The sequence below is a fragment of the Musca autumnalis genome, unplaced genomic scaffold (genome assembly GCF_047663935.1).
Source record: "Musca autumnalis isolate F117 unplaced genomic scaffold, ASM4766393v1 scaffold_3, whole genome shotgun sequence".
NCBI classification, from domain to species: Eukaryota; Metazoa; Arthropoda; class Insecta; order Diptera; family Muscidae; genus Musca; species Musca autumnalis.
This window is the reverse complement of record NW_027411866.1, coordinates 174,943,446-174,968,519: the sequence shown is the minus strand read 5'-3', so window position 1 is coordinate 174,968,519 and position 25,074 is coordinate 174,943,446. Positions and strand designations below refer to the sequence as shown.

At 34.5% G+C, this 25,074-nt stretch overlaps 1 protein-coding gene across 1 annotated transcript; it reads right to left on the bottom strand.

Annotated features, from left to right (window-relative positions):
* Positions 1 to 211: 211 nt before the first annotated feature.
* LOC141396658 (lipoprotein lipase) lies at positions 212 to 16,119 on the bottom strand. The gene is made up of 4 exons (XM_073972285.1): positions 15,238 to 16,119; positions 1,192 to 1,346; positions 649 to 1,125; positions 212 to 591 (listed from the first exon to the last, which is right to left on the bottom strand). The coding sequence occupies exons 1-4, from the start codon at positions 15,444 to 15,446 to the stop codon at positions 323 to 325; spliced, it is 1,110 nt and encodes a 369-aa protein (XP_073828386.1). The 5' UTR covers positions 15,447 to 16,119; the 3' UTR covers positions 212 to 322.
* Between the last annotated feature and the right edge of the window lie 8,955 nt (positions 16,120 to 25,074).

Genomic DNA, 25,074 nt, shown 5'->3' with positions numbered 1-25,074 from the left:
ATGTCTTTAAAATATTCTTAAAAAATCCACGATTAATGCTCGAAAATGTCCCTAAAGCATTCTTTCAAAAACCCACCATTATTGCTCGAAAATGTCTCTAAAATTATCTTTAAAAAATCCACGATATTATTTGAAAAATCCACTATTTGAGTCTACAAAATTTTAAGGAAGCGCCTGCAGAACTAATGTTATATGATACATAAAGTACATCGTTTTGGAATAACAATAAATATATTTCTTAAATTATTATTTACTAAAATGTTAAATAAATTAATTATAAATTCTACATAAACAATTTAAAGTCTTTATAAAATAGATCACATCAGCCAAATCGTATCCTATAATTGTTCGGCCTTCCACGGCGATTTGTCGTTGGTTCCACATATGGTTTGTGGGACAAAGTATCAAAATAAAAATTACCACGTGCCATTTTTTGTGAATGTACGCCAAATCGTCCGGAACGGTTTTTTGAACACATACCCCTCGAATAACTCCAATAGCTATCACAGTTATAGCCAACAAAAGCATAGGCGGGATTCATTGATTGTTTAAAGAATACTGCAGCTGTAGAATGGCTGCAAGCAATGGGATCTGAAAAAATTAATTTGTTTCTTTAAACTATTGATTGGATATACATTTTAAACTTACTTGTATTTTGTACATCTCTTATTTGTGTAAATGAATTACAATTCCTTTGTGGAGCCGTACCTCCATTAGGATAGAAATCAGCATGGCCCGATTTAACACCAACTCCCAGCGTACCACCTGATGTGTGCAGAACTTGTACAAATTGTGCATCGGACGGATCTAAACGATAATCTGTTGAAACTACTGCCGGCAGAGTAAACAAAGGTCCAGCTGGATCTAAACCAATGATTTGTTCGATTTCTCCATTTAGTACTGAACCTGCATATCCAGCTGCATGGGCTCCCAGACTATAGCCTGCGATTGTTACATTTCTTCGTGACATATATTTTGGATACGTGTCCTCCACAAATTCCACAATTGCGGCCACCGTTAGTCCAACGTCAAAAATCGACATTGATGCCGTTTTATAATCCAATTGCGATAAATGCCCCCAATCCACTACACACACCGTATAATCGGGTTGAAATCTTGTCCAAGCTTAAAAAATTAAAGCACATATTTTTTGATTTATCCGATTATTAGATTTCATTTCTTTCAACATACTAAATAACATTTCGTGTACCCATTCTTTGCTGCCTTCATCGTTCCAGCCATGTAGGAAAAATGCCAATTTCTTGTGTCGGTCTAGCCGTTGAAATCCCCTCAAGTCTCCAAGTTGAATTATGAAATGAGTTTCTGTTCCGTCGTTGGTATCTGAACTGTAAATAAAAATATAAAAATAATATAAGGTTTTTCGTTGTTTTCGTTAAAAACTAAAATTTAATAAAAAAAAAATCGACTTTTGCTTTCTATTACGAGAAACTGATTAAAAACGAGAAACAAAAAACGGCTCATATCATATTCTTTGTTCAATATCACTGTGCAACATTTTTGAGCCAATCGCGTGCAAACAACTTCTGTCCAGAATTTTATGAAAGTAGAGGACCAATAGGCAAAAACCATATTTGGGTTTTTTTTCTTAGATCGGGTTCGGTTTTTATGGCCTCATCTAAACAAGGTTAAATATCGAATTTTTTAAACAAATCAGTGCTGTATCTCTGAAACCAATACGAATCTTGTTTTGACATCTGCAGCAAACTTGTAGATAAGAGCAAGAAGAAACTATTTGGAGGAAAAGTGAACTTGAAAAACTGCATTTATTGCCTCAAATTTTATAATATATCTAAAAGTTCTACAATTTTTGTATATTTCGCAGCGTATCTCCCAAAATGTTAAATTCTTTTTATTGGGAAAATATTCTCTGCAATGTAATACACAACTCTTCAGAACATTATATTGTTGTAAAATGCCTCTATCGCCTTGTTTATAGAAAAATTTTCAACAACAGTTTGAACAATAATTCATTGAAATCCCCAACATGAGAATAAACAGCCTGTGTGAACATTGTTTGAAATAAGTTTTGTAAAACGTATGTTATGAAATACCCCTTAGTCCATATTTACATTAGGCAATTTTCCTTGCGGCAATTGTCAGTTTGTAGGTGAGAGAGGGTATTGAGAGGCAAAGGGTTACCATTTGCCTCACCTCCCTCTCCATCAAACTGACAATTGCCGCAAGGAAAATGGCCTAATGTAAATTGGGACTTAAACAACGTGAAATACCCATTTTAGAGTTTCAGAATGTTCTGAAGAATTGATGGTCACATTATTTGGAAAATTTTTAGAATGGTCACTTTTTTCAACTCCCAACAGTTTAGTTGTTACTGACCAGAATTTCAGAAAGTATGTAAACTTTTCTATATATTAACGAGTTTGATGCGCTAGATCTGTTTTTCCTAGTTCATCTGTTTGACACATAAGTTCTACTACTTTAGGGCTACAATATTGCTGAAGATTGTGAAGCAAAATTCTTATTACTTTCGGAGATAAAGGTCCGATCCCTGGAAAAAAGGCTCATTTTAGGTCGGTTTAGATGAAGCCATAAAATCTAAACCCGATCTAAGAACACAAAACCCAATTAAGGTTTTTGTAGTCTCAATATGTACTTTCAGAAATTGCCCATTAGAAGTTGTTTGCATTTCCAGTGTTACACAGTGTATTCCAACTCAGAGTTCAATTCTACATGCTATATTTCATTTCCAGACACTAGTTTCATTGGGAAAAATAACTGCAAATAAGAACAACCATTAAACTTCCGTTGAACACCCGAGTCTGACAAGACCTTTTTGATTTAATTTTGTATTTTAAACTAGGTTACGATTATGCTAGGGATCTTAGATTTCTAGTAGCTTAACCCTTCGTTGGACAGACCCATATAATTATTTATATTTCTTAGTAAAGTTAATTAAGATTTCCGTATAAAAAGTTGCAGAATATGTTTAAAGGATACTAGTCTTACATAAATAATCATTATTTGTCAAGCAACATGCCGAAAAACACTAAATTTAATAAATTTTTCCCAAGTTTGACCTATGGCCTAACTGTCCTTCCGGGTTCGTAATATTATCTTCATCGACTTTCATCGCCAAAAAGATCTTTTCGCCCCGCAGCCTTTGATCTCCATATTTGCTTGTACTGATATTTATACCCTATACCACTATGTGGAAAGGGTATTATAAGTTTGTTTTGGTAAAAATTCATGTAACACCGCGAAATATTCGTCGGAGACCCCCAATGTGGTATACCATCTTTATATCTCAACGAGATAAAGTGATCTGTCCATTATAAATTGTAATCAAACTCCAGTCCGCAACCATTGACTGATCGAAATTTTGTATGGAGGTCGGGGTCAGACCAATATAGATCCCTATTTTTATTGGTGATGATCGGGTGAAATGGGCCAAAAACATAATATTTATCCAATTTTGTAGCGGCTCTGTAGGTCACAATAATAGTCCGATCAACGCGAAATTTTAAATAAAGTAAGAGTATATGACAAAGAAGAAGCTTGCAATATGAGATGGCGATCAGATAATATTTAGAGGGTTAAATGCACCACAACTTTTGTGTGAACATTGTGAAAATTTTTAATATACAGCTTATATCTTAATTCCCAGAAGAGACATTCCAGGCAAGTAAGTTATACTTGGAAGAGGAACGCTTGACTTTTATATTAATGTCAATTCTGTTGGTGTACATGATCAGATAACAGAGTTACAATCTAATATACCCAATTATTTGTTTGTAGTGTAATCATAAACACGCTAGAGGTTGCAATTATAGCTCAATAATCACGAAATTTTGCATATGGTAAGAGTTTAGGTAGAAGAAGATGCCTACAATTTTGGATAATGATCTGATATTATTTATCGGATGAAATGGACCATTATTTTTGTATGAAAAAAATTTGGTCTTATTTTATTTCCTGGAGGGCATATACCGACAAAGTATCCTATGTATGCACATAGGTTTCAATCAGGAAATTTTTGGTCAAAAACCTATTTTTGAAGTTTCGAAATTTTAATTTTTTTTGCACAGAATAATAAAAAACACATCAGGTCATCTGAAAATAATTAGTTTTTGTAATTACCGATAGCTGCCGTTAGTTGGAGCAGTGTCAAAGTTGGCACTTAATTGCAAAAAAAAAACAAACAAATTGTGTTGTAAAATAGACCATTTTTGATGTGTTGTGTCGCTGCATAAATATAGAGAAGTGAGACCAAAGTTATAATGAATCGGGAAGCTGGTGCTGAGTACTTTCATAATATTAAAAAAACAACTAAAAATTTGGTAAAATTAGAGTAGTAAATTCCCTGTTTGTATGTATATTGAAAATTATTTTTTTCAAATATTTTTAAAATATATTTAAACTTTTAAAAAAATGTCCAAGTTTGTCCAACTTCAAATTGATTTTGGAAGATAGCTAGGGGGACTGAACTAATAAATTGAGAAATAAATTCTTGCTCAAATTTGCCACAGTTAAAATAAAGTGGATTTTTCTATTTTAAGATGGGAGAATTTTTTGTAAATATCTGTTGTGATTGTACGTAGTATCCAATTGAAATAGAACGATAATACCCACATCTATTAACCGATTTTTCCTAAATTTAATATGTAAGGGTTTCAGAGTGTGGAAAACAAGTATGTGTAAGTTTTTTGAAAATATGTCCATTTTTTGTCATAGTCCCCACATAAAAGTACCGCCCGATTTTAGATATTTTGTGGATTTTACCGACACTTCATGACCGATTCGGCTGTAATTTGGTATTTCGACCTCTTGGAAGATATGAATCCTTCGTACCAAAAATTATTAACATAGGTCAATGTTTTTGTTTAGACCCCACACAACGGGACCTCCCTGTTCAACAAATGTTGGCTGTTTTTGGTCATTTTGGTCGATAAAACGTAAGAATTGCTGTTTGTACACATTTAATATAAATAATAATTAATTTCAATACAAAATGGACGTTGAAATAGTTTTGGCCATAACATTTGGATTTGAGACCATTGTGCTATGTTTCCCCTCTGTGTGCCGTTCGGACTCGGTGATAAGCTGTGGGCGAATATGAATCGGGGTACACTCACTCATTGATATAAGAGTAGTCTCCCTTTTCCGTCCTGGGATATTTGTGAAACAGTTATTGGGTCTCATGCATAAAAACGAGTAAAAGCGATGAGTTGAGTCAAGTAAGCAATTGCTCGTAAGATGAGTTAGATCGAACAGCAACAGCTTTCGCTCAATTTCGTATGCATAAAAATGAGTTCAAACCAATTGCAATTACTTGAGTAAATTGAGATCAAACGTCTAATTGTTATTGAAGTGCAAACATGTCGTCAAGTGGAAGTGAAGTAAAAGTAGAAGCAAATAATAATAATAAAATAGAAACTGACGATATATCTAAATTTTTAGTACAATACCTCGCATATTTCGTAAGATGCGTGAGTCATGTACTGAACCAGGCCACGATATGTCGAGCTTGTAAAAAGTTCATTTCCATCACAAGTTGCCTGCACATTTATAGAGTGAAAGCCTTTTCTGCAAATGTTCTCATCGCTTTGATTTGTGGGTTTTTTAATTCTTATGTGAGTACAATCAATAACTCCAATTGCAAATGGAAAGCAATAATTTGCCTGCCACTTCCTTTGACAATCTTTTATTTGATCTGCATCTTTCGGGAATTTTATCCATTCGCTTGCTTTGGTAGATATGAGTTTTGCAACTTCCGCAATTGTTCGCGACACAGTTCATTGATGGACTCCAATATCTGTGGCTATACCATTTTTGAATCCAGGATCTGCACAGAATCTTAAATAGAGTCGAATTTTATCAATGTTGCTGAGGGCACCACCACGTCTTTCTTCTGACTCCTCAAAAAAATAATTTGCTAACCAGCAAATGCTACTACCATCAAATCTATGTATTTATCATTTTATTATTAATTATATAAAAAATAATAATTATGATTACAAACCTGTATAATTTTTTATCCTCACTTGCTAAATTTGTCTTACGCTGTTGATAACATTTTTTATTTATTTGTGGTACAAAATATTCAGCCATGATTCCTTTTTAGTGTACACGAGTCAACTAAAAGGCATGCTCCACAAAATTTAAGCAAGAGCTCACAAAAGTAAGCAAAACCTTGTTTTTATGCATATGAAAATGAGAACAATCTCATCTAACTTCAACTTCTAAGTTCAAACTGAGCAAGAAGAGATCAAACGTGAGCAGTGAGTAAAAGCAAATACATCAAATTTTATTATGCATACGACAAGCACCTTTTACTCAAAAAATCGAGTCCGAGCTCAAGCTCACGTTTTATGCATGAGACCCATTATATTATTATTATTTAAGCTTGGTGTGATATGGTACCAGAATCCATAAAGTTATTTCGTACAATATGTTTTTTTGTTCCATAAAGAAATTTTGATTTGTGGAAATCGAATTCCTAGGGGTAAAGGTGTAGGGTATCATATGGTCGGCGCCGTCCGACTATAGCCTTGGCTTACTTGTTTTCCTTAAATACAGTTTAGGAGAACTGTTTTTTGTTATAGAAATTCAACTAGCAAAGTTTTATTAAGCCATTTAATTGCAGTTGATTGGCAACTCTATAAGCTTTTTAATGGTATACATATACGTTTAATCGGGTACTTAAAACCGGTTAAAAAATCGGTTTTAATGTCAAAATATCGGGTTCATAAAATTGAGATCCGGATCTATCTTCAAATAAAAATTATTATTAACATGTTCATCATTACAAGAGCTATTTGTGGTAAATTTTTCAGAAGCACCCCCATATGTCTACATAAGCAATAACCAATTGGTATGTCTACATTAGGGCGAAAAAAGTTTCCGCACCAAATGTATTGAAGTTCAGTAATGCATTATTTAATTTTATTTGTTATAATGACATATACGCTTTTCGTATTAAGTTATTAATAGCTTTAATCTAATTTAAAATCAAGCTTCTGGACCAATTAGTTATCACATCGCGATATTTTAGAGCATTTAGTGCACCTGTGACAATATTGAAATTTTTTCTTTTTCTTTATAAACTCGCGAATTTTATGTTTATATTTACTGTACCTATCGGACAAGAGAATGTGTGGTCATTTGCAACGAATTCGCGAAAGTTACAGATTGTTTTTAATGAATTTGCCTGTGAGAATTGTATTTGTTTTCTATAAATATTTATTCAAACAAAGCAAATTTAAATTTTTAAATAGAAAAAATATCAAAATTTTTTTAGTAATCGCAGTCGGTGCGGAAACTTTTTTTCACCGAATCGAACTAAAACACGCGTTTTCGTTATCAGGACAATATTCCGCAGATGGTACTGGCGTGGTATTTTTTGGTTATACCTCTACATACCAATAAATAACCAATGACGAATTTACAGAAAACACATCATAGTTTATTTCTGAACCAAACCTGATTTAATGTCAAAAAGGACAATGAAAACGGGACAATATTGATTAGATGCCAATGAGAACCGTACCTAAAATCTTCTGAGCAACATTTTTATAGAATATTTGGATGCTGAAAAATCTCATCTTGTGTTACTCTTACTACGGTTCCAGAAATAAAGGACGAAAAGGCCATGAACAGAATTGAGTTACAAGGCTGATATATTCTACGAAAAGATTCGCCATTCAATTTGACTGTAGACATGTAATCACAAAACAACGCTACAATAACGCCAAACAGAGATCTAAAGCTATTTTATCAGGCATTATAAAGGAAAAATCAAAAATCAAATCAAAATCAGACCTATGGCGAAAATTTCCTTTTGGGTTCTCAATATACTCAACTAAGGCTTTCATCTTCAAAACGAATTTTCCACCCCCCAAAAACGCAGCTGCACAGTGAGCATTTCTTCTCTTTTTGTAGGGAGCATTGGTTCAAATATAGGATTTTCCATAGGATAGATAAGACATCGTTATTGCACTGTAATAAGCTATGAAGTTATAAAATACACATTCTTCTTTCTGAATAATATCCCAAAATTAAATATATTGTTGTACATTGGAACATAAATAGCTTTTTCGGATAAGACACAGAAAACTACTGACCTTTACTTCATGGGTACATGTCCGTTTTCTAGTAACTCAATCAGATTATTTAAAATAAAAAGTTTTTCTGCAAATTTTTTGTTGTCAAATAGGATTTTTTATATACAATTATAATCCTTTAAACATACATATTCCACGACTTTTTGTATGAAAATGTTAATAAAATTCACTACAAAAATATAAAAAATTATGTAGGTCAGGCCACACTCATGTGTTACGGATGCGACAAACAATAAATGTGTCCAACGAAGAGTTAAATCGCACAATATTATTGAATTTTATTTGAATGCAAATATTTTGTAAATTATCTTTCTTCTGAAAATTACAACCTAAGTCAGTCGAGTCATAAAATATTTAATATTTCTATCACAGTGAGAACGATTTGTTTTCTCTTAAGTGGTATTATTTCGATATATGTATCTTGAATAAGTCTGACATTTATTAGTATTTAAGTTTTTAAGTTTTTTAAGTTTTTTTTTTAATTAGCATAACAGGTAAGACAACAGAAAAATGCCAAGTCATTGCTGTATATTAGAGTAGGTATTTAAAGTAGGCGACCTGTGCAATTAAATTGTAAAAAATACAGTCTGACATCAAATGTATTGCAAAAGCTAAAATTGTAAAAAAAATAATATTAATTGTTCGCTTACGGCAACAAATTATGCAAAAACTGTATGGTTTTTTGTTCACAACTCTTGCTGTTCTTCCTCAAAACAATATTCCGTCGAAATATACAAAGTTTATTTGCAATTTATAACAAATACGGACTAAAATAAGAATTACCTACTACTTTGAGGTGACAATAAATGTATTGCATAGGGAAAAGCAGTACTATAAAACTAATCATTTTTGAAAAATTTTGTAGTCATTATGTATTTTTATAACTTTTGCGGCTAATAATGAACTAACAGCATTGAATGTGATAAAGTTCAGTGATAAAAAACAATCATGGAGGGTCTTCAGACAGGTAAAAAGGTATGAGACATTTTGGACAATAAACAATGACAAATCGGCCACAGACAAGTATGCAAAGAATGAATATTTGACTTAATATGTATTGTCGGATAATGGACCAATGCAAAACAGTCCGATTTTGGCTTTGAAAACCTATAACAAATACGGACAAAAATAAGCATTACCTACTACATACGGAAAAACAGTACTATAAAACTAAAAAGTGAGAAAAGGCTACAGTCGGTACAGGGCCGACAATATGATACCCTACACCACTACCTCTGTGCATTATCTTTTCACTCGAAAACATTTCTTTTAGGGAGATACGAAAGTTTTCACCTATCTGGCTTTTATACCAAATGACTTAAAGCGAACTGAACCAATATAATTAATATTTAATTTTATATTTGACTACTATCGACATCACCAACATCAATATGCTTCTATCTCTGTGAGAAAATTTCGTGATGATCCGATAAAAATTCCGACCTGTAGTGTGATTGCAGAAAAAGTGGAAAAAGGGATGTATTACCGACTATCATTTGACCACCTACGCCAACCTACTTTGCATCATTGTTAAGATGAGATCTTTGCTTTTATTATACCCCATACAGAAGCTGAGATATTAGCTTTGGAAAAACTTTGTCTTTTTATCCAAATAAGTTTTTTGGCCATTCCGACCGCTAAATATTATCCGACCATCACCAGGCTTAATAGGCTTCTTCCACTATGAGACCCCCATTAACCCTCAAAATTTCGTGACGATCCGATCAAAATTGCGAACTGTAGGGTAATTTCCAAAAAAAATTAAAAATGGGATGTATTACCGACTATTGCGATATCTCCGTTATTTGGTCACCTACGCCGACGTAGTTTGCATTATTGGAAAGATGGGATATTCTACTTTCATATTCAGGCTTTGCTCTTGGAAAGTCCCCAACCAAACCTGTCATATTCGTTATTATAATTAAAATTGCAAAAATGAAAAGTTGGGTTTTATTTGCGGCTATTGTGATATCTTCGTTGTTTGATCACCTACGAAAACCAGCTTAACATCATTTGAAAGGTGATATTTTATACTTTCATTGTCAGATTTTGCTTTTGGTATATACAGAAGCTGAGATATTATCTTTGGAAAAAACTTTGTCTTTTTATCCAAATAAGTTTTTTGGCCATTTCGACCGCTAAATATTATCCGACCATCACCAAAAATCAATAGCCTTCTTCCACTGTGAGACCCCCATTAACCCTCAAAATTTCGTGACTGTCCGACCACAATTGCGACCTGTAGCGTGATTTCCAAAAAAATTGAAAAATGGGACGTATTACCGGCTATTGCGATATCTCCGTTATTTGGTCACCTACGCCGACCTAGTTTGCATCATTGTAAAGGTGGAATCTTCTACTTTCATAGGCAGGCTTTGCTTTTGGAAAGTCCCCAACCAAAGCTGTGATATTCGTCATTATAATTAAAGTCGCAAAAATGAAAATTTGGGTTTTATTTGCGAATATTGTGATATCTTCGTTGTTTGATCACCTACGAGAACCTACTTTACATCATTAGGAAGGTGATATTTTCTACTTTCATTATTAGTTTTGGTATATGGGGTATAGAAGAAGCTGAGATATCGCTTTGGAAAAAAAACGTTGTCTTTTTATCCACATAAGTTTTTGCCCATTCCGACACATAAATATTATCCGACCATCACCAAAATCAATAGGCTTCTTCCCCTCCGGGACCCCCATCAACATCCAAAATTTCGTGAAGATCCGATCAAAATTGCGACCTGTAGCGTGATTACAAAGTTTAGATGAACAGACGGACGAACCGACGGATGGACGGACAGACACACATAGCCAGATCGACTCAGCTCGTCGAGACATTCATTTTGGTATATATAAGTATGGGTCTACGACCATTATTTCGATGCGTTACAAACTTTTTGGCCAAAACCAACTTATATTACCCTCCCCACATAGTGGTGTAGGGTATAATCATTTTCGAACATTTTTGTAGTCATTACGCATTTTTATGACTTTTGCGGCTAAAAACGGACCAACAGTATTGACAAGTAAGAAAGTATCAGTCAGCTGAGCCGACAGATATATACCCTCAGCCGCGTACCCGAAGAAAAAAAGTTAACACAATACTTCTGTAGGTTTTTCAGCTGTTGCCAAAATTTTCCAGGATGTTAAGGGCCGCAAAAAACTACATGTTGCAACAAAATTCAGAATGATCCAAGACAAGTGCATTTTTTCCAAACTTTGGGTAGGGTGTACCCATAGGAGTGATCCGATGTAGTACATATTCGGACCTAATACAAATCTGCAGGAAATATTTTTTTCTTTATTAGTCTATGGATATTTCCCTTACAGACTATATAATTAAATCTGTTGTACTTAATTTTCTGAATTTAAATATATTACAATTTTACTTTTCAATTTACAAAGTTTGAGCTAAATCGATTTCTCTCTTAAAGGGTTATTTTACACATTAGCCAGTTTAGGTGGTGCCGGTAGGATTTTCTGGACCGTTTTGGTTCATTATCTCAGGAAGTATGGACTTGCCCACGAAAAAAAATTACATCGTCGTAACAGGGGCCGCAAGTGCAACCTGCTGCATCACAAATTATTAAGATCAGAGAGGAGTTGTTAAACTATACTTTTTCCAAATTTTGTGTGGGAGGTACTCAAATGAGTGGACCGATATAGTCCATATTAGGACTCGATCTATGCCTGAAAGTAATATTACCAATAGCAAAGTTTGGCTCAATTCGGTTATTCCCTCCTAGAGTTATCATGCCCACAATCTTGGCGAAAAATTTTGAACCTTTGTGGGGGAGGTACCGGAAGGAGTGGACCGATATGGTCTATCTTCGAATTTAAACTAAGTTTGGACAAAATATTGAAAGACCCAAAATTTTAACCAAATATGTTGATCCGTTCGAGAGTTATCGCGCGCTCCAACTACGACACATGGTATTATATGGGTTGTTTGCAGTTTTCGTGCTGATTTCTGAGGATGTATGGACTTGCTCTTGAAAAAAATTATATCGTCGTAATGAGGGTAGTGAATGCAAGTGGCTGCAACAAAAATCAAAGAGATTCGAGAGCAGGCCTTAAACTGCACCTGAGCAAAATTTTGTGTGGGAGGTACCCGAAGCAGTGAACCAATAGGGTCCATATTAGAATCTCATCTATGTCTGGTAGAAATGTCACGATGTGCAAAGTATGGACTAATTCGGTTACTCCCTTCAAGAGTCATCGTGCGGACAATTTTTCCGAACAGTTTTGAACTTTTGTGGGGGAGGTACCTGAAGGAGTGGACCGATATGGCCCATCTTCGAACTTAAATCAAATCTGGACAAAATATTTCGACACCCAAAATTTGAATCGAATCGATTGATCCGTTCGAGAGTTATCGTGCGCACCAGCCAGACAGACAGACAGACGGACGGACATTGCTAAGATCGACTCAAAATTGTCTGAAACGGATATCGTACAAACATACTTGGGGTCTAAAACCATTATTTCGATGAGGCACATTTTTGGCCGTATCAAAGTGTAAATACCCTCTTTAGCCTAAAAGCTGAGGGTATAAATATGATAAAGTTCAGTGATAATACTGTGAACACACATTTTGCGATAATTCCTTTTGAAGATGAAAGCCCTTGGTGAGTATATTAAGAATCCCAAAGGACAGATCCGTCGTGAGGCACACTTGCGCGTTATGGCGTGATGAAGTTTTTGCTAGAGACCCTGTAAGCCGTCAAGAATTATATCTTTGTTCGCTGTTGGTTCACCTTATTTTTGAGATGACATGTCTTCAGTCAAATCGAATGAGGATTATTTTCGTAGAGCACTTCGAGCTTCTAAATCGCTTCATTCAATGCCCTTTTCGTCCTTTATTTTAAGAGCCGCTATAAAAGTACCAGTCGCAGTCGGCTCCGGAATTGGAGTCGGAGTCGAAGTCGTGAAAAAATTGGACTGAGTGAGAATCTGACCAAAAATGGCTCGACTCCGAAGCCCTGGTAATTACGCTGTCTTCCGAATAAAATTTGTACTGGAATTTCGTATACAAACCGTGAGATTTAAAATAAAATTTAAGTATTTATTGGTGAATTAAAATACAGAAATTATTAGGCCCTTTCAAAGTTTCATTAAGGAATAAATGAAGATTACCTAAATAAGCAGAAAAAATTAGACTTCCAGTTTCCATGTAACTCGAATCGTATATCGTAGAATTTTAACTATAATCGTGTCCTCTGGTGTAAATATAGAACAATAAAAATATTACTTTAGGCTATAGCTTCGATATACGGCCAGAAACATCAATATAATTTACTTCAATGCGAACGTCCAGACTTTCTCTCCTATATAAACTTTTCTTCGCCGTAGTGAGTCTTTAATGTAAATATTTTGCCATTGTTTCTCACAAGATTTGAGTTAGGTTCATTGCTGCCGCTAAAGATAGTTGTGATTTGTATGCCAAAATTTCGTATTTGGTACATTTCATCCGCTAAATTTTTATTATAATCACCAAAAACACACACAGCTAGATCATTTTATGACGTCTAGGTATCAAGATCGACATGCCAAAATGTGGGTCTAACACCAACACACTCTCCACATTGTGATTTAAGTTATAAATTATGTTTTTATCGTAGTTTCTTCACTCACTTCAACCCCGAAGCACTGCCTGGAATCCCGTTTCTACGACAAATGATTTTTAAATAGCCCATGAAAGTGAATTTATATTTAAATATTTAATATTTTTTATAATACATGTCTTTAGGTAACCGAGGCCTAACGAGCTAAATAATTTATTAGCATACATTAATAAGAAGAAAAACATAATTATTAACATAACTCTTCACAGGTTATCTTTTTGTTTACAACTTTTGTAAAACTATTTAACCCTTTCGGCCCCAACGTTGCTTATAAGCAACTTCGATTTTGCCGTCGTTTTATTTAAAACTAACGGAATTTTTTCCTCAAAGAACACATTGATTTGGCTAATTGTAGTCCTAAGAATGCAAAAATTATAAAAAAGTGCCAGTTGTATCCCGATCAACAAAACTACGATGCATTATTCAATGTGAAGTCTGGAAAATCACGGCATGTCAAAAATCGATGTGTACAGTCCAAATTATTTAAATCGTTTCCAAATCAATATGTTTGAGCTTTATGTTACACTTTAGTTTTGATTCTTCAAAAGTAAGGTCAGAGGTATACTTCTATACGATTATAACATTTATATTTACATACTTGCAGAAAATAATGAGCAAATAAATTTTAGATAAAATGTACTGTATCTTCCGAAATAGGTGGGGTAACGCCCACCAATTTATGTTATGTCTTAGTTTTGACTTATACTTTAATTCTATGTTTTTAAAGTAACTACTAATGTGAGGAAAAAAGTTCGGGGCCGAAAGGGTTAAGCTATTACATTAGGTACTCCATTGTAATATGACTAATGACAGTGAGCAACACCATATTAATTCATACAATATTTCACTGACTATTACATTATTGATTAGTTATCGGCAAGCAAGTTCAAAGATTGTAAATTTGTTTGTTTGGTGTTTTTTTTTTTCAATTTTTCATAATTAAAAAAATAGTTATTTCTTTTTAGTTTTATGTTTTTATTCACTAATATTTGGTCTTTTTTATAAATGTCCAAGTACTTATTTACAGACACACATTTTGAAGTTGTTACACTTTTTTATTTCCATGTTCTCCATTCTGTTTTTAATTACACTTTCTTGTTACCGAAAAATCGGTTTTATTATATAACATTGCTAATGTTATTGGGTGCCACCGTGGTGCAATGGTATGCACGCCCGCCTTGCACGCAGAAGGTCGGGGGTTCGATTCCCCGGCCAAGCAACATCAAACATTTTTCAACGGTGGCAAAATACCCCTCAGTAATGTTGGCGACATTTCCTGAGTATTTCAGCTTTGAAAAACTTCTCCACAAGTGGTGTCTTAAGACACGCCGTTCGGACTCGGCGATAAACAGTAGGTCCCATATCATTGAGCTAAATATGAATCGGGGTGCACTCATTGATATGAGAGAAGTCTCCCTTGTCCCGTATGGGATGTTGTGGAACAATGTTGTTTTGTTGCTAATGTTATATATTAATCGGTATATAGTTTCACAAAATGTACACATTTAACTTACGTTGAACGACACTCGAAAACAATTCCGTTATTAAGCTGGGCCCGATTTAAACTGTTGCGGAGCATACTTTCTTGCAGGTAACGAAAACTGTTCTTCATTATTTTGAACTTATGACCGAATGTTGAGCCGTGGTTGAACTTTGTTATCAAAAGCAGTATTAGCAGCAGCATTCTTATGCGAAGTATGAAACGCAAACGCAGAAAATGCATAGTTTTTGTTGTAATTTAATAAATAATATCTTTGGCTTTATGTTATGCAAACCGACACGTTTACGCTCTTGAACATACCAAACTGTATTAAAATCTCTTGAAGAGATCACAAATGTAAGACCGTTTACCACCATAGTCAAGGCGATAGCTAAAGAAAGGTTTTCTCAAACGAACGAAATGAAAACAATCAAAATATTTGTTAATGAAGACGGCTATCGTTGACGTTATGCTGATGAAGTTGAGATGATGACGATGCCGAAATAATGACCGATCCCAGCAACAAAAGTCAACGTTATTGTGTATGCCACCGTTTATGTTTTCTTAACTTATGTTGCTCTTGCTGTGGCTGCTGCTCTGCCGACTTTGACTATTAACTTCCAAAAGAATTTCTCCAACATCTTTTGAACTCCAAATGTCAAAAATTGTATTTTAATTATCAGCACTTCGTTATCAATGGGGTTTCCACTTTGTATTCGAGTTGGCTGTTGTAGCAATGGCATGTTAAGGTTACCGATATGCTCTTTCGACCCGATAGACATCTTAACATAACAACTGAACTGATGCTACTGAATGCTTAAAAATCATTGATTTTGATCACTCTGATTTGCTCGGCGTTTGGTATTGATGCGAGAGTAAGAGAACAGTTTGGTATGATCACCGTACTCTGATCACTGATGTTTGGTCAAGGGGAAAGTGTATTTATTCACTGATAAACACAACGTCTTTCATGCTGAAACACATATAGATTAACTTCATTTCAACAAGTCGCTTGAATGTTTATTTTAATATTATGTTTGTTATTACATCTTTGTAAACATTTCGTATACTAATTTATAGAAAAACAGGTAAACAAACTCAGTCGGGGCCGACCAAGCGATAACCTAAACCTCTACCATTGATTTTGGGTCAAAATTCTATTTAGGAAAGAAAGTTTTTCCCCTAAGTAAAGTCGCTTTTCGAAATCAGTGTATCGTCATAAAGAACTATGTTAACAATATCAAAACAGTTTGTATTCGTTTACACGGTGCGACTTAACTAACTTTAAGTGCAAGGTGCTTACACCTGTGAAGTTTTTGCAGATTTTGAAACTACAATTTTCATAGATTTCTGATTCAATTGATGCACAAGGATTGTTTCAGACCATATTACAAGGCAACTCAAGGCCTTCCGTATGTAATTTGCGCCAAGAATTCCGCGGAACCTATTAACTTCCTGAGAAATCTCAAGAAAAACGTGCATCTATCCAGGCCCAGGAAGGTATATTATTCACAAAATCAACTTCAAAGATTTCTAGGATCTCAAGATTTGCAATCTGACACTTTTTTGGTTTTATAAATTATAATACCAAAAAACTTAAAGAAATAAGCAAGGGTCCGCGGGTTCCCAGCAAAAAAAGTCCTACCAAAATTATGGGTTTTTATAGTACTTTTTGGTAGTCTTAACTACTTACAAAACCCCCTACTAACCGATTATTTTAACAAGGTCATGTCGCACTGAATAACTAGTTATTCTATGACCAGTATAACCACTGAATAACTAGTTATTTTATGGCCACTGGAGGTTGAAAAATAAGCTATAAGTTAAAAAATTATATTTTCCATTTTTAGTCAACTGTTCTAAAAATGGAAATGGAATGGAATTTGTTTTCAATTTCAACACACTTCATATATTTTATTTCGCCATCTGCTGGATTTGAACACACGAACTTCTGCTTTGTAGGCTAACACACTACACACTCGGCCACACGAACATTAAAGGTTGTTTCAACGTGTACATATGCTTACATGTGCAACAGCAACTGTTGATTTTTAAAATAAAAATACCCGGCCGACGGTGAGCGTTGAATGCCCAACCCTTAGATTTGTAGTCGGACACACAAGCTCTGTGACACCGAACTCATTACTTAATAAGGATCAATATAAGTACTCATTTTTGTATACATTACTTTGTAATGGGTTACATAATGACTAACGGATCCGAATTTTTGCTGGGTTCTTCTTCGAGGAAAACGGCGTTGTCTGTTTTCGGGTGAGAATGATCGAGAAGGCGATGTATTTGGTATTTGACTGTAGATGATCGGGAACACGATGTATTCGGTGTTCGGCTGTAGATAATCGAGAACACGATGTACTCGGTATTCGGCTGCAGATTATCGGGAAGATGATGTATTCGGTGTTAGCTTAGATGATCGTGAACGCGTTGACGAGTTCGGGCGTTGACGAGTGTTAGTCTAAGGCTACGGTCTAATATGTGCTACTATTACCCAAACAGTGGAACATCTGACCCAAAGGCCCTGTAGAACCACAAACTCGAAGGTCCAGTGCCGAATGTATTAGCCACCACAACTGACTGGGTAGCTTTCAAAAAAGTATTTCCAACTCTGTAACACCAAGGTGTACGTTGGCGGATTTAGACCACCCTTTAGTTCCAATCCATGTAGCTAACTCCCTGCACTAGCCAGCTCGCCATCAGCATCTAACTCTAAAATATTTGAGTGACTCGAGGCAGAAAGTATATGGGAATTACTTGTTGTTGGCAATGACAGTGAATGGTGTGACGTTGCACTAAAATGCAATTCTCCCTTGTCTTGTTATTTCAATACGGGTATGTAGCAATAATGTGTGATTTTGTGTGGTTGAAGCGGCTGTTCCCATATGTGTTATGTACGTGATCATATTGTCACGTTACAGTGGTCGGGACTTCGGGCTCCAACTAAGAACTTTTGATAGGGGCGCAACCACCGTTATCTTGAAAATTATTTTGCAAGCCGATGCGTTCATAAGTTTAGCAAATATGGCGATTTTAAAACAATAGGTGCTGCGAAATTCATCAACAAAAAAGGACGTGGGACCTCCCCTACAAAATTCATAAAAATAAACATTACCTTAGTAAACGTTGAACATTTGTTACAAATTTCATGAAAAAGAGTTCAATCGCTTTTTAAAAGTAGGCGTGGTCTGGTGGTCTTCTGGCCCCAAAGAATACCTACATATATTCTGAAATTCAACCGCTATTAATTTAAATTCAGGCGAAATCCGTTCAGTGATATAACAAATTTAAAAGAAGTGGACGTGGGCGAAGCTTTAGGTTCCAAATAAGTTCGTAAGGTCATATATAAGTTTATTGACACTTAAGAACCCTAAATGTTAAATTATAGCTGCATCGGTCTGAAAATGTAGCTAAAAACGTCAAAATACCGCAAATCGGAGGGTACCGTTATATGGGGGCTATACCAAAACGTGGACCTATGTCCACAACTTTTCTTATATAAGTTTATTGACACTTAAGAACCCTAAATGTCAAATTATAGCTATATCGGTCTGAAAATGTAGCTAAAAACATCAAAACACCGTAAATCGGGGGGCACCGTTATATGGGGGCTATACCAAAACGGGGACCTATGTCCACAACTTTTGTTATATAAGTTTATTGACACTTAAGATCCCTAAATGTTAAATTATAGCTACATCGGTCTGAAAATGTAGCTAAAAACGGCAAAATACCGTAAATTGGGGGTACCGTTATATGGGGGCTATACCAAAACGTGGACCTATGTCCACAACTTTTGTTATATAAGTTTATTGATACTTAAGAACCCCAAATGTCAAGTTATAGCTAAATCGGTCTGAAAATGTAGCTAAAAACGTCAAAATACCGCAAATCGGGGGTACCGTTATATGGGGGCTATACCAAAACGTGGACCTATGTCCACAAGTTTTGTTATATATATTTATTGACACTTAAGAACCCTAAATGTCAAATTATAGCCAAATCGGTCTGAGAATGTAGCTGAAAACGTCAAAATACCGTAAATCGGGGGGTACCGTTATATGGGGGCTATACCAAAACGTGGACCGATATATCCCATCTTCGAACTTGATCTTCCGACGGCTAAAAAAATGGTATTCCCCAATTTTCAGCGAAATCGGTCAACAAATGCGACCTGTATGTTGCGAACGGACGGACGGACGGACATGCATAAATCGACTCAGAAAGTGATTCTATGTATATCCCTAGAAGGAACTATGGGTCTATCTCGCTTCCTTTTGTATGTTACATACAAATGCACTAACACATAATACCCCTTACCACATAGTGGTGTAGGGTATAACAAACACATCACAAGTGAGCGCTTTCTGAGAACAAGGGAGAGTAAATTTCAATGTGAAACACATTGAAATGTATGCTCACTTGCTCTCAGTAAGCGCTCACTGGCTATCTCAAATACAGTATAGTCTCGATAATCCGGACACTCGTTAATCCGGACAACGCGGTAATCCGGACACTAAAATTGTTTACATTGTAGACTCGGTAATCCGGACATCTCATATTTTTCGTACCTCGATAATCCGGACATCAATATTTTTTCCTATCTTGAGCATTAGATTTTAATTTATTTCATTGACGTTTTCGTTCTTAGCAATAGCAATTGGTGTATAAATAAGAAAAATTACGTTTTTCAACGTCTTCGGTCCAAATCTCGTCTTTCTGGCTAGCCACTGTTGACTCAGCTATACAGTCAATATGGAATTAACTATTAGAATCTGTCGAATGATTTTTCTACCCTTCAATCATCGATGGCTGACTATGATAAGCAACAGTATTGGGTAGTCTTGTTCCCCTAACAGACTGGTTCATTAGACCTCCGATTAGTGACAATGTCCATTGGAACTGTGTAATGTATTTCAATCATATTTTATCTACAGATGTTTAAAACTTTTAAAGCTAACTGATTTTTTGTGCTACCAACAAAAGTCGGTAAAATCAAAACACTAATGAACAGTTTAAATAGAAGTTGACGGCACACTTGCTATAGGCAGAACTTAACGACCACTTATTTTATTTAAAAAACTCATGACTCCTTTTATGTTTATTTTTTGATATAAAAAATCACCGGTAACTACGGATTGTTATACTGTATTCTCGTATTTATAAAACCAATAGATTTAAATTCGAAAGCTATAACATTTATACAAAACAATAGCTTTTTTGGTTTCGACGACAAGGTAAAGTCAGTTGCTAATGTTCATAGTAATGGCTAAAAAATATATTCACCATAATGATATGAGTGCATTTGAATTCTGACACTGAATATGTGTACATGGACTAAGATGTTTATATCCTTGAAAGGAAAACTTTGAATAAATATACACAGATTGTAGAGAAGTTAGACTTCAAAAATACACAGGAAATATCCCCTAAATTACGCTGAAAAGTAAAATTAAGAAGTAAATTTGGTTCTCAGGAAAGCTGCTTAAAATGGTCGAAACCCGGGATATTTGCTTAATATGAATTCGTGTCAGGTTATTACCTAGTAAACGTCCGATATTAATGATTTTAACTTACAAAATTATGTATTTTCTGACTACTCGGTAATCCGGACAATTCGATAATCCGGACATCGCCAAAACATGTGGTGTCCGGATTATCGAGACTATACTGTATATACACACATTTATAAATGGTGGTGGTTTATTGAAAGCAACAACAGACACATAGGTACATAAAAAATTCCAAAGAAATACATAACAGACTTCAATAAAAGAAAAACTGAATGAAATAATTTATAAAAAGTCACACTTTTAAAAAGAAAATATTATATAGAAACATCGTTGAACGCTTCTCTTTAGTTGTGAAATAAAACACATTTTCCTCAAAGTTGAAATCATCAACGGGAAATTGGCATCTGGAATCACATGATTATATAATGAAATAAATAGGTACATCCATATTTCAAATATGTATACATATATGTATGTATATGAAAAGTGTATGTATTGATGTAATTACCAATATTAAATGCGATTTTTTCCTTGTCCAATAAAATATTTTCATTCCTTCTTTCTTTTTGATTCAATGATACAATTTCCAATTATAAAATGTTTTGGGCAATTAATTTACTAAAAAGCACAATTTATTTAAGAAAATACAAAACACTGATTTATTCACTCACTTTACCGTCTTTACTCTTTAGTGTATTTAGAAAACTGAAAAAAGAACAACATAATTAATACCATTGGTTAACAACAACAAAGCACGAAACACAGCCGCGAGAGCCCTCTTGTTACTCTCTTTGAAAAAAATCCTCTCCACCCATATGTTGGTACCCAAACAAATAAAATTGAGATATGTTACAAAATTATGTTTGGATCCAAACATTTATTTGTTGGCAATCACTCCCAAACAAATATTTGTTTGGATCCAAACATATTTCTAACATATATTTTTTTGCGTGCGCAGTTCTTATTTCAGCAGTATAACTTTTTGAGGGACATTCGAGGTGCAAATACGCAAATCAATGAAATCATTTCGTCGGTGTCATGCTTTAGTATTCCATGCGCCATTTGGCTGTTTTGAGATAATCGCATTTTAATGTTTTGCGTCACAACTGCGTGGAGCTGGCTAAAGCAAATATTTATATTTTTGACTTGAAATATTAGTGTTCTATATACTAGAACATATTTGCAAAAATTTAGAGGAATTTGTAGTGGAATATGAAAGTTATAGAGATTTTTGTAAAAAAAAGAATTTTGGTCGATTTGTTCCATATCCGCACTTATGACACAAATGTGAAATATTGTAAATCACATGGAACAAAGTGACAAAAAATTTCCATCTTTGCCTCAATAAATTAAATACTTCTAAATCGAAAATTAAAATTCTGATTTTTGAAATGTGTTTTTAAACTTGTAAGTTTTTAAAATATTAATTTTATAACTGAAAAAAGTTTATGCTTTCCCGTCGAGTCGTAGATATCTCGTAGGAGAAAGCCGACTAGAAATTCAGAAAGAGCATACCGGAAAACCCTAGAAACCACCTGTATCTCAAAAAGTCAAAAATGGCGTATGGAACACTTAAGCATGACACCGACGATTTGTCTTTATCTCCGTAGGGTGTTTCTTCTTTCTGACACCCCTGAAATAGTGCCCGTGGGACCAATATAAAGGCCTCGGGTTATAATCGGTTCGCTTTATTGCTTACGTTATTTCTGGTAGATGACTAAAAGGCAACCTTGTTCCAATTTGCTCGGCCGTTCTTTATTCTTGTACCAGAAATTACTAAAGACAGAATACCATGATGCTTATGTACCCAGGTCTTAAGTAATTGACTTTTGTATCTTCATTACGTTATCAAATCATTCCCCGGTTAAAATGCCGATAGATTTTTAAAGTGTAAGAAGTAAAACAAATCAAGTTTTTTTAGTTATTTCTTATTTTACATTCGAAAGATATAGAGCAAAGTACAAGCACACTCAAAAAGTGACAAAATTCACACCACAACAATCTCATCAAACCAAATCAAGTTTTTTACTTATTTCTTATTTTACATTCCCCTTTTTGTTCAACTCGCCCTCGTAAAGTAGATGCTACATTTCATTCCAATGTTTATTTTGATGACTTCACAAAAATCTACATAATCGGATGTATTGAAATGAATTGATTGTATTGACAGTTTTTAAAGTCCATTTCACAATACCAAAAAAAGCAGAAAATAAAATTAAATTGAAGTCTCGGCACATGAGAATGCATTTTATTCACACAAATGTGTGACTTTTTTCCTCAGTTAGTGGTGAAGTGCTTATACAAAACTTGTTGAATGTAATATGAAACTTTCTTTAGATCATAAAGAACTTGTTTGTCTGAAACGATACTGAAAATTGATAAAGTCAATAAAAATAGAATTATTACCATGTTTCATGCGTTTAAATAGAATATTCAAAACAAAATTATCACCGACTTTTAAAAATAAATAGAAATTGCCAATCACTTGATACCCTACAGAATTACATCTGAAGCTGAACCGTCATCGCTGCAAAAACCTCTAAGTTTTTCAATATGTTTTAGTGTTTCAATATGTTTTACCCTCAGCCTATGAAACTTTCATCTACGGACCGATCGAACGTATTTAGGGTCTTTTCCGAATTTTTTGGCCCTTTTTGGACATTTGAAATTGCCGAGAAAAATGTGGATTAGGATTAAAGTTCAAAAGTGTAGCGGAAGAGGTACCTAAAGGAATTTACCAACATATTCCATTATGGAAGTGTATCTTATTTTGGGAATCATATATTTTCAATATATATAGAACCGACTACTTATTTCAGTGGGTTATCGTATAACTTTTGGACCAGTATGCCAGGAAGCATGCAATTACCTAAGCCCCAGATATATCCAAACACATTTTAGGTTTAAGGTCGTACTTCATGTGAGTTTTGGCAAAATTGTCATACAAAGCATCATTTTAGAAGAATGACGCCAAAGACAAAAATGTTCTCCGCTAAATTTCACTATAAGTCACTAAAGAAATGAAATCTCTGTTTGTATTACATACCAAGGAAATATCGGTATCAATTTTGCCAAAATACCAAGAAACTAAAATAGTGTTGCAAGCTTCTACTTAACTCAAACATTTCCAAAACTGTAGAAATGAGTTTTGGAAATGTTTGAGTTAAGATCACTTGGAATCCTTGCACTTTAAGTGTATAATGTCTTTGGCAGCTTTACTGACAAGAGTGCGAGGAATATTTTTCTTAAAAAAATTAACCCTTGGTCGAGTCATAAAAGGGGTCTTTATGGTCCCTTTTTCCACAAATCTTTAAAATCTCCTATAAAATGTGATCGAATCAGATCAAAATATTCTAGAAATTTGTTCGCCATAAAATTTTACTACAGGTCCTAGAATACATCAAAACTCTTAATTGTACCCAAACGCCAGAAAGTGACCCTATCCTATATTCTGACATTCTGGATCAAAGAAAATTTTCACATATCTGCAAGACAAAATATCACATAAAAAAGTGCAAATATGTGCATGATGTTTCGATGGAAATTAGTAAAAATTCCCTTTTTATGAAATGATAAGTTACACTGCCCAACTCGATCTTACTCATAACTATTTTCATCGTTTTTTGTGAAAATTGATCTTAAAAAAATAAACAAACACGAACATCAATTATTAAAAAAAGCGCACTTCATTCGCGACACTGAATGTTTTAAATTCGTTTCACATACCTTTCATTACAATTACAAAAAAAAAATTAAAACCGTTGTTTATTTTGGATATTATAAGGTTTTAATACTTACTTACTTAGTTGGCCCATTACAGAACATTTGTTCCATAGACCGAACTAAGAAAAGATCTCCATTCCTCTCTGTTTTTCGCTTGACTTTTTGGAATACCGCGCCTTTCCATTTCTTCATCCACTTGTATGCTCCATCGAAGCTTAGGCCTGCCGATTCTGCGTGCACCGCCATGTGGCATGTATTCATACGCCTTTTTAGCGGGTTCATCCTCGCTCATTCTCATGATATGGCCTAGCCAACGCAATCGTTGCATCTCGATACGTTTAACTATATTCATGTCTTTGTATAGCTTATATAGCTCGTGGTTCATTCGACGTCGATATTCACCGTCAACGTAAATCGGCCCGTAGATCTTTCGAAGAATTTTCCTCTCAAACACACCAAGCACAGCCATGCTTCGGAGCCATACATTAGCACGGGTAGTATCAGCGTTTTGTATAGTGTTATTTTTGTTTGACGAGATGTGGCTTTGTTTTTAAATTGCTTACTTAGACCATAGTAGCATCTGTTGGCCAATACAATTCTTCTTCTTATTTCACAACTGATGT

Excerpts from the sequence above, each read along its gene's own strand:
- LOC141396658 (XM_073972285.1), bottom strand. The coding sequence starts at position 15,446 with ATGCATTTTCTGCGTTTGCGTTTCATACTTCGCATAAGAATGCTGCTG. Across the intron at positions 1,347-15,237 it reads GTTTTCGAGTGTCGTTCAAC|TTCAGATACCAACGACGGAA; the intron begins GTAAGTTAAATG and ends TTTTATTTACAG. Across the intron at positions 592-648 it reads AAGAGATGTACAAAATACAA|ATCCCATTGCTTGCAGCCAT; the intron begins GTAAGTTTAAAA and ends TAATTTTTTCAG.